The 11457-nt window shown below is 34.0% G+C and overlaps 1 protein-coding gene across 4 annotated transcripts; it reads left to right on the top strand.

Annotated features, from left to right (window-relative positions):
- The first annotated feature begins 896 nt into the window (after positions 1-896).
- Positions 897-9874, top strand: LOC133316941 (uncharacterized). Of its 4 annotated transcripts, none has more exons than XM_061518738.1 (7): positions 897-1084; positions 1213-1309; positions 1463-1889; positions 2403-2846; positions 5126-5465; positions 9196-9273; positions 9436-9874. In XM_061518738.1, the coding sequence occupies exons 4-7, from the start codon at positions 2416-2418 to the stop codon at positions 9484-9486; spliced, it is 900 nt and encodes a 299-aa protein (XP_061374722.1). In that variant the 5' UTR covers positions 897-1084; positions 1213-1309; positions 1463-1889; positions 2403-2415; the 3' UTR covers positions 9487-9874. The 4 variants fall into 4 exon arrangements, with proteins under 4 accessions (XP_061374722.1, XP_061374724.1, XP_061374723.1 ...); XM_061518740.1 differs by having other exon boundaries at positions 1409-1889; XM_061518739.1 differs by having other exon boundaries at positions 902-1058.
- Positions 9875-11457: the final 1583 nt, after the last annotated feature.

Here is an 11457-nt window from a genome sequence, read left to right as displayed (position 1 = left end):
TACAACAACAACAAAAAACTAAAATCCAAAATCTTATGTCCGCAAACGCGGACATAAGTTCCCACCTAGGTCTGCCAGTGGTGGTAGGCAAAGATAAATAGAAAAATAATAGATAAAATAATCTATCCCTAATATTTAATGGGTTTGCTTTCTTTGTAGTTGCTGGAAAAAGTAAAATTTTGCAGTAAATACAGAAAAACTGATTTATTGGTTTAAAAAAAATTGCCAGGATCCAATGTCTAATTCTGATAAATATATGTCGAAGAACATTTTTTTCAGTAACATGAAAAGTATAATTGCCATATTTAATATTTCAATTTTCAAAATCTAAAATTTTAAAAAAGGATATAATATGATAAAAAAGAAAACAGAATGATTTATGAAATTCTTTGAAACTCCAAATTGAAGGTGCAATTAAAGCATCGACGACCACGATTTTGTCAATCCATGGTTAATGCTTACTGGATTCAAGATTAACATCTATACGTGAAATACGATAAACGACACACCGTTACATCTGAGCATTGATCACACAATAGAAAGAAAGAGAACTAATGTTCTGGTTTAATGAATGTAATAAAACTAACCAACATCAGGTTAACTAACCCTAGTTAACTCTTGCTGTACCCATCATTTCTGGGCGCGAGAGCGAACCAATCTGAAAGTAAAATTAAAAAAATAAATCGTAATCGGGATCTGACGGCTCTGCAGATTCCGTTTTCCGGGTAACGTCGTTAGATAAATATAACGGTAGAAGGGCGCTAATAAGCGACGTAACGGGTTTCCATGTATGGTTTCAAGCGAGGATAGACGAGAGCCGTCAGATATGTAATCTACGGTCAGAAATTATCGGAGTGTGGCAGAAGATGCATATAAACAGGGGTCTTCAAAGAAAACAGAGCATTTCATTCTATCACAAGAACAAGGTAGAAGAAGAAGAAGAACCCTGTAACCTTCTTCGCTCTTTCTATTATCTTCCGAGGATTTTCTATTGCTTTTCACCATTTTCTGTTAAGCAAAACTGCGTAATTTAGGAGCCAAATTCTGATCAGTGAACGGTGAGTTTTGAGGATCTGCTACTTTGGTACGTAGAATGAGGTTTCGTCTTGATACAAAGCTTCGGTTTCTAATTTATTTTTTCCTGAACGTGGAGTAGAATCTAATCTCTAATCTCGACTTGTTTTTGGCTCATTTTTTTTGTTTTGTTTTCAGGTGTATTTTAGAAGAGGATTTTGACGGAACTTGTCAGAATCTCATTGTTAATTCTCAAGTGAATTCTGCTCTGAAAACTTCATTCTGATATTTAAAGGTGCTCAATAATTTCTAGTTTTTGAGGTTTTGTTCTCTTCCTCTATTTCCTGTTTGACCTCTGTGTTAAGCTATTTATGTTTTTTTTTGGCATCTGCAGATACATTTTTCTGGAAAAATTGGCTAATTATGAAACTCTGAACTCTTTTGCCAGATTACAGAGACGATGGTGCCTTGTCTGAGTTTGTACTTGTGGCCGTGGTCGCAGATCGAAGCTCTGAAATGTCATTATTAGTATGATTTTAAGATTTGATTTGCATTTTTGCAAAGGTTCAGAAGTGGAATCAGCGAGCTTTTTTTTTTGTGTGTGTATCTCGGAGCGCCGGTTTTTGCGGAATCGGATTAGTTTAGGTTAGAAACTATTTAGTGAAATCAGCGAGTTGATTCTCATCGCAATCAAGCTGTAGCTGTTAATCCGATTTTGATGTTCATTCCTGGTGGCTGTGGTTCATAGTTGTGACGCTGCATCTGATTTCTCTCTACCTCTTCATTTCTTGCCGGAAATAAAAAAAACTGTCTCCTTTTCTTTTGGTTGCTGTTGTGGCAGAAGGAATTGATCGCTAACAACGTGCATGTTTTCGGTAATGCATTGATTTCCATGGCTCCTTACGGTTTTAATTTTATGCTCGCCTTTAGGATCTTTTTCCCCTTGTTGATAATTTGGATGTTCTTGCTTTTTTTTTTTTTTTTTTTTTTTTAATTGCTTCCAAATATCGTTGATTTAAGTCCTCTGTTACTTCCTTTCTCGCAGAGGATAAGTTTTTTGTTACGATTCTATCTGTATTTGCAATTGCAATTGCAATTTTTTTTTCTTATTCATTTCCCCCGTCTTCCTTTCACGGGTTGTGAATCGAAATCTTACTCATCAATTGGCTCTGGAATTTGTTTAAGAGCAAAATCATTACAGCAAATCTTACTCAATCCTTGAAATTCGTAGAGTCAGGGGGAAGATAAAGATACCTTTTCTTTTTTAAGGCATGTTAAGGCAATTGCAGATAATACAAAGCCAACACCAATTCCAAATTTATTGTATTAAAACATTTTTTTGGTTATTCCACTAATAAACTTCACCTTATTAATGATGATGATGACAGGCAACAGGGAGAGATGGATAAAGAGTCACATAACAACCATGGCAATAGCAACAAAATTCCTAGCGTTAGAGATAGAGACAAAACCGGAGGAGGAGGAGGAGGAGGAGGGGATGGGTCCTTATTATTGAGGGCTAGTTCCGATACCATCAGACAATCAGCAACGTCAGATTTGGTTCTGCAGTGGGGGAACCGGAAGCGACTAAGGTGCATGAAGGTGGTTAGAACCGATAAGGACAAAGACGACTCTTCCAACCCGGTTCAGAGGACAACGGTTCGGGTGGATCGACGGGTAGTTAGAACCGATAAGGATTCTTCAAATCGGCCCACTTCTATTACTAACAACAATAACAATAACAATTATAATAATCATAATCAGAGTAACGGGTATCCGAATCTCCGCCAACGCCCCACTTCGCCGCACCAACCTCCTCAACGGATTCTCAGGTATTTGTTTCATTTTTTCTCTCTTGTCTTGTTTTATTCTATATATTTATTTATGTTTAGCTCCTTAAAATAATTGATTATGATTAAACAAGACTGAGTTGTTGAGTTGGGATGCTTTTCTTTTCTTTGATATTTTTCAGAGAAAGAGGTGTTTTTGCTGTTCTTATCGATATTTCCAATTATAAAAACAAAACAAAAATTAATTTTGGTTTTATTTCCTTCCAAGGCATGGATGGCTTCAGATTTAGTCAAAATAATAATAATAATCCGATAGGCTTGTAGTTGTAGGGAATAAAAAATTTGATAGAATTTTGAATTTTATGTGGAAGTGGTGGATTAATGTCTGCCACGAAATTTCGTGAGGGGGGCGACTATAAGCGATGAAGGCAACTTGTAAGTCTCGTAAGTCAGTCAAACAATCTTCAGCTTCAAATGTTACCGTGGATATAACAAGAAGAGTGCTTGCTGGTGTACCACAGTTGGTCCTGTCTTTTTTAGTAGCACTGAAGATATTTGCTGCATTTGGGCATAATATTTTATCACGACCATAAGGCTTATGTTTTGTCCGCTCTCCAATTAGTCAGGTCCTCGCGGAGGTCTCATCCAACTTAAAGAGGACTCGATTGAGGTATTGGAATAATAGATTAGTAGTTCAAACTGTAGGTTATTGATTCAGTCGGTGAAATTGAATTTAATTAAATTATATAATAAATATAATAAAATATATATGACAAGTAAGTACCTCTACTGCAGTGGTAAGTGGTATCGGTTAATACCAATTGAATTGCGAAGTATGATTGGTTCACCGAGTTGATATCGGTTTAAGTGCATTACCGATTTAATCGCCAGCTGGTAAGGCCACCGAAACTAAGCTAAGAAGTTCATATTAGTGTGTGATAGTTAGTACAATGGTTGCCTCACAAAATGCCTTTATATTGACTACGAGTCTACGAGTCATCATTTAGGCTATAACATGTAGGAGCAAATAAAAACGGGCAAATGGCTGTGCTACTTTTGCATTTTGTTTGTGCAGACTTCTGGTAACAAATCTGATGATCTAAATTAGTTGAAGATCTGAATCCAAAAGGAAATTTGGTATTTCAAATAAGTTCCTATTCATGATAGGGATAAGTTATTTTATTTATTTCTTTTTTTGTTTATTATTTTCTGACATCATTAAATCAGAATCTTAATTACTTTTATTATTTTTCTCTTCTATTAAGATTTTGATTTAATAGTATTGAGAATGATAGATAAAATAACTTAATAATAATAAGATAATTATGAAGTATAGTGAGATAATAGCAACTAACCCCGCAGATTAAACATCCGGATGTAGATTTGTGTTATCATAATGCTTTTGTCACTGACTATGAATCTATGATTGATATTCAGGTGATACAGTTGCAAGCATAAAAACAATTAATATGATATATGATGTCTAATTTATCCTGAAGGTCTACTAGAATTTTTTGGGGTTTTTTTTTTTTTTTTCAGATTATTTTCATGACCTTAGAAAAGTAACCACTAACTTGATCCACCTCCTTCGTATTGGATCATATCCTAACAGCTCTCCCCCTTGTGGATCTAGATCTAAAATGTCGCACCAGAACCTCCCCATGATAGTGAGGGTTACTACTAGACTTTGTCGGGAACATGGAATGGACGGTCTCCTTCCACGTGTTCATCAAAAGTCATTTTCTATAAGAAAGCCTTTTATGGCCGTCGGATGAGGGTCCAGGTAGTATGATCTGGTCCGTCCCATTCTGCATTTCAACACGTAGAAAAGTAAACTCCATCTTTGCTTCACTAGCCAATAAGCACTCTAGATCCAACGGCTCCAAATCCGCCGAGGAAACAGCTGTGCCCGTTATAAGGAATCACATTCACGTACCTCTGCTTCTCTCTCTCAACTATCGATCTAAATCTTTTCATATTAACTAAAGTTAAATAAATTAAAGATATACCAGCCCCCGTTTTCTCGAAAGCACAATACAAATACCCCGAAGAAGCGAAAAACCACCCCATATTCAACGCAAAACCCGTTGATATTCAAGGTTCTCTAACCCTGCGATCTAGATCGACCCACAAGGTCAATTTTGTAATACTTCCACAAAGTTAATTTTTATTTACTTTTTTTTAAACAAAAAAAATTATGAATGCTTATTTGTTTTCCCTATTTATCATGTCGTGTTTCGTGTTTCTTACGGTTAAGAAATATATGGGATAATCATATGTGGGTTGTGCCTCTTTCTTGTTTTTTTTGTCTTATTATTTAGGAATTTGGAGACTTCAAGTGCTATGAGAGGAGGCCAAAGCAACGGGAGTGTTAGGGGAATTGCCTCACCTGACAGGGGTGCGCATGATAAGAGGGGGGCCCATAACAACCACCTTAATGAAAATAATAATAAGTCTGCGGCCTCATCAGATACCGCGCACGATAGCAAGAAGAGTGGGTCGCCGTCAGGCAGTGGGGATGCGGCTCCGCCTGTGTGGCCACCCAAGTTCGTGATTGCCTTGACCAACAAGGAGAAGGAAGAAGATTTTCTGGCCATAAAGGGGTCAAAGCTGCCTCAGAGACCCAAGAAGAGAGCAAAACTCATACAGCGCACCCTCAATGTAAGCTCCACTTTCCTTGTTTCTTTCTTTATTTATTTATTTATTTATTTGCTTTACGTTCTTTCCGCTTTAATTTGTTCTATTTCGTTTTTACATCTTCTTGATGAAGCTTTTTATTTATGCACTATTTCTTAATTAGACTGGAGAAATTGATGCATTAGAAAGGTCTAAACGTAACTGATAAAAAAAAAAAAAAACTAAATGGTTTTCATCACGGATTCTCAATTAAAAATTTGAATGAAATGTTTTGTTACTAATCAAAAGATTATTTATATAGGAAATAATTTTATCTTCTATACATATATAAAAATGTACGCTACCCATACAAAATCAAGTGAAAAAATAAAATAAAAAAATAAGTTTCACATATTTTTACGTGTTTAAGAGATATTTCTATATCAGAAACACTAATGTACTCCCCATAAGAATGGTATAATTTTCTGCAAAAATTGTTGTGTGACCGAGAACATAATGATAGTGTGTGGTTTTGAAACTTCTGAAGTATTATTTTTAGTATGCCATTTATTTTGCTTTTTTTTTTTTTATCCTGTTGCTCCAGTACGGTAGTGCGCGTATTCTCTTTTCTTTTCCTTTTCCTTTTGGATCCTTTGCGTTGAAAAGGCATAGATAGAGGGTTGGCAGCCGTGGATGGGTTTACACGCGTCAGTGGGAGCTTGGTTCACGGCGAATACTGCAGTGTCCCAAAAGTTTTATTAAGGACCTCTTAAGTCCAACCTTATATATAAATATATATATATATATATATATATATATATATATATATTTATATATATATATGGGAAATACTACTCTCATTTTACATGAGGTAGTTATCTCATTTTCTCTCACATCGAAAATCACACCCCTTCTTTTTCTTTTTTTCTTTTTTACTTTTTAATAGTGGACCCCACTTAAACTCTCTCTATAGCATGAGATAATACTCTCATGTAACATAAGATTAATATTCCCATATATATATATATATATATAGGGTTCATTTAATTTTATGTTGCATAAGAGATCTTCTCTTATGTTGTAGACATAATGTGATGGGACTCGTCATTTAAAGAAAAAAGAAAACAAAAAAAGTGTCACAAATTTTAATAGGTGGGTAGGAGATAAAACTACTCTTATGTTGCATAAGAGTAGTTTTTCCCATATATATATGAGGTAGGATCATTTGACACCAGTGTCAAATTTGAAATTTGACATCAAATTCTAACCGTTGATTTTCGTTAATCAACGGTTATTATTTATTGAGAATTAATAGTAATTAATAAGTTTGATTCCTAATGATTGATGGAAATCAACGGAGATGATTTTGTGTCAAATTTCAAAATTTGACACCGGTGTCAAAGGATCCTATCTTTATATATAAATATATATATATGAAAAGATATTTTTCTGGCTACTTGAGATAAGTTTATCTCTAGCTACCCTAAAATTATGTCGTTTTATTTATTTATTTTCTTATATTAATTGATTCACCTTTGAATGGTTATAATTCATTTTTTTTCTCTCTTCCTTTACCATCATTGATCCATCTTTGTACGGTTATTATTTAGTAGCCAGAGATAAAATTATCTCAAATAGCTTGAGAAACGATGAGCCTATATATATAAACATTGCATATAATTTTTAATTTGTCTTGTATGCTATATATATAGCACTACATATAGAAATTTTAATTTAATTTATATATATAATTGCTTCTTCTTTTTTGATAAACTATATATAATTGCTTCTTCTTTTTTGATAAACTATATATAATTTATACTATGTAGTATGGAGTTATTATAAAAAATATGAGAACAAAATTAAAAATGATTATGTATAGGGAAAAAATAATAATATAATCCTTACATATTATTATCCTAAGGGAAATGATATACTTACCACCAAAAAAATTTACAACATCTACAATCAAACTAATCACCGTTAATTTTCATCAATCTAACGGTTATTATTTATTGAAATTATTGAGTCGTATTTATTAATTAATTATTAATTCTCAATAAATTATAACCGTTAGATTGACAGAAATCAACGGTGAATAGGTTGGTTGTAAAGGTGGTAAATTTTTTTAGTTGTAAAATATCTTGCCCCTTATTCTAATTCTAATAAATGATTTTTTAAAATAATAGACGACAAGGATTAGTTGAAAATAATTATAAATACAAGGACTAAATTTTATTTTTTAAAGACTAAATTTAAAATTATATATATACACTGAAAATATATTTTAAAAAATTCCTTTTGTCCAACTGCAAGGTGCACGTGGATAAAGAATTATAAAAATGTAATATCTTCTGAGTTTTATGTCTGACAAAATAATTTATATTTCGGGTAGGGAAGATGAAACAGTTCCACCTCGAGTTAGCTTATTCAATCTTTGATCTAGACTTTACATATGTAGTTAATTGTTATATATATATATATATATATATATATATATATATATATATATAGATCACTTTTCTACAGACACGTAAAAAGCACATGGATCCTTCTTTTTTATTTTCTCTCACCACTCTCTTCTCTCTTCTCTCTATGTTTGTGTGTATAAAAGGGGTACTATTTTCGTGTAACATAAAGAAAACAAACATATATATATATATATATAGGGGAATGATGTCGTAATAATCAATTAGTGTTACTACTAATATTACTCCCAATCAATTTATCAATTTCACCGTTATTGATTATGTTAATCTAATGATTATATTTATTTTCATCTTTGTATGGTTATGATTCTCCATATTTAATGTGAAAGCATTAAATATGATTTCATATAAAATATGGGGAATCATAACTATACAAAGATGGAAATAAATAAAATATGAGGAATCATAAGCATACAGAGATGGAAATAAAAAAAATAAAAAAAATATAACTGTTGGATCAACATAATTGATCTAACGGTGAGATTGATTGGTAGTAATACTAATTGGTTGTTATAATATCATCTCTCTTTTGATCTAACAACCAATTAGTGTTACAATAAACAAAACAAATCTATACTCCTATGATATTTTAATATTCTAATATAAATAAAAGAAAATACAGATTGATTTTAATGAAATCCAAATGTTTAAAAATCTCTAAAATAATTTTCTCATCTTTTCTTTCTGATTAATAAAAAATGACGTATAACATTTTTATCGAAAAGTCATTCGTATTGAATTCCTAAATAAATAAAGCCTTACGCTATTATTATTAGTAGGACAATGACAGATGAAGAATATTGACATACTTTGGCACTTGGTCTATTTAACACACTTTTGAATTGGGTTTCTCATGGGTTTGATCTGTAGTTTTGAATGTTTAATTGACTTTTAAGAGTTTCGTAATAAAGTGATGGACGTGATCCTGGGCACGTGTCGAGGTTTATGTTGTGATCTTGACCTTGGGGTTTGGTTGGAAAGTAAGATTGGGTATACTGGATTATGTCCTGTGAGCTGTGACAAGAATGAGCGCTGGCAGTTGTATACATGCTAATTAACAAAAAGCCATACACTAACCGACAAAATTGAAATGGCATGAGTTGTCTGTAGTCTTCTCTTCTTTTGTTGCTGTTTTGGGCATGTTGATAGCTAAGTAATGTTACTGTATTTCTTTATTTCTTAGTTTCACCTCCACCCATCTTTTTATCTATTTATTTATGTGTCTTTTTCATTTATTGATTGATGGTCTAAATATAACTTTTAATTCATTTTGGACCGTATTGCAGCTTGTAAGTCCAGGTACATGGCTATGCGATCTTACCCTGGAGCGATATGAAGTTAGGGAGAAGAAGATATCCAAAAAGGTAAATTTAAAGAGAGAAAGCTTCTGCAAGTTGCCGTTTATCATAGCATATCTTGATAGAGTAACGGCTAGCTAGTGTTTTTGTTCTTTTGCACGTAAAAAAAGAAAAGTAATTTTTCTACCAAAAAAAGAAAAGAAAGTAATTTAATTTTTTTTTTCGCAGAGACCAAGAGGGTTAAAAGCAATGGGCAACATGGACTCTGACTCTGATTAGAAGCAAGGCAAGGAGGAAAGTTGCTTTATGTTGGCTAAGGATGTAAGAAATGTTGGGATAGTATAAAACATGGCATTGCATCGCATCCCAACGTTCCAAGAAATCGAAATCAAATATAAATTACTTTTGCTTTGACCGTGTTTTTCTCACCTTAATGTTCATTTTTGTGCTGGAAAATGTCAATCCACAATTATGAAAGATAAGGGGCCCATTTTCAGCTGAATGATGGGCTTCAAGCCATTGTTGTTGGATTTACCTCTTAATCGACGACTAAAATAAGATCCAGGAGAGAGAAAAATTGACATCTTAAGAAAATATAGCATTGATAAAAGAAAAAATTGAAGGAAAAAAAAAAGGTTGAATTGAGGGAACATTGATCAGATTGTCATGTTTTTGGTAATTTTTTATCAATATGTCATGTGAACAATATATTTTACAAGAATCATGCGTTGAAGTTTGCTACGACTGATAATGAACTTGGTAGCTAATGATTTCGTGACATGCTCAGAAAGAGCTGATTATCACGTGTCCAAGTTTGCTACAATTGATAGCGAATTTAGTAACCAATAATTTCATGACACGTGGCATATTTTCGTAGAAAAAATTGATTGGACTAAGTTTGCTACCAGGGATAGCGAACTTGGTGTGTCTATTTAATTAATGTGAAATCACAATTAGTGTACTAATGAGATTAATTTTTGATTGTGTCAATCACAATTAATTACCAATCACTTTGGAAGGCAATATTTTTTAATTTGGATATCCAAATTAATTGTTTTTTTATTTTATTTCATATATCTTTTTGAGATCTACGCATTTGACATGTTTTATCTCTCATAAACATCGTTCGAATTTGTAACAATGGTATTACAAACAATTAAAGTATCAATCACCAAACATAATTAATGTACCAACCAAAATTAATTGTGATTGATATATTAATTGTGATCGATACATTAATTGTGATCAAATACATTAATTAAATAGGAAAAGGCACTGGCAACAAAATTATGCCATATAGCGCACCAAGTCGCTATCCCTGGTAGCGAGCTTAGTCCAGTCAACATTTTCTGTGAAAGTGTGTCACGTGTCACGAAATCATTGACTACCAAGTTTGAACACGTGGCAGTCAGCTTTTCTTGTGAAAATGTGCCACATGTCAAGAAATTATTGGCAATGAAGTTCTCTATCAGTCATAGCAAACTTCAATACATAGCAGTCTGTTAAATTTTAGGGTGTGCATGACAACCTTCTCGGAATCATTTTTTGTTTTCAATTTATGCTCCCGGGAAAAGAAATGGATAGACAACTCGTTTGGTAAAATCAGTTTATTTTTTTGTTTTCGGGATGAACCGATTTAATTTTTGTGATGGGGAACAGAAAAAAGAATAAAAAAATTTCTGCTTTTTAGAGAAACACTTATGTCTCTCAATTACTCTCCACCACTACTATCATCACCATCGCCACCACCATCTCGACACGACCACAACCACCTTCGTCGTACCACCACCGCCACCACCATCATTACCATCACCGCTACCACCGTCACCACCATTATCACTACCACAATCACCAACCACCACCACCATCATCGTAGCCACTGCCGTCACTACCATGCCGCCACCACCGCCGCCGCCGCCACCGCCATGTCATCACCATCACCATCGTCAGCAACTACTGCTGTCACCACCGCCACCTCGATTACCACCGCCGCCGCCTTCACCACCATGTCGTCATCATCACCATTGTCGCAGCCACTGCCAGCACCACCACCACCACCACTACTGTCGTCGTCACCGCCACTATGGCATCGTTACCACCACTACACCATCGCCACCGCCACTGCAATGTCATCACCACCACTACTGCCACCACCACTATCGCCACCATTCTCACCACCATCGTTGCGGCCACTGCTGTCATCACTGCCACCTCTACGTCACAGCCACCATCACTATCATCACTGTAACA

Source organism: Gastrolobium bilobum, unplaced genomic scaffold (genome assembly GCF_033153095.1).
Source record: "Gastrolobium bilobum isolate Gb01-03AN ecotype WA unplaced genomic scaffold, APGP_CSIRO_Gbil_v1 utg15090, whole genome shotgun sequence".
NCBI classification, from domain to species: Eukaryota; Viridiplantae; Streptophyta; class Magnoliopsida; order Fabales; family Fabaceae; genus Gastrolobium; species Gastrolobium bilobum.
The sequence above is the reverse complement of the archived record's forward strand: the minus strand, read 5'-3'. Positions and strand labels throughout refer to the sequence as shown.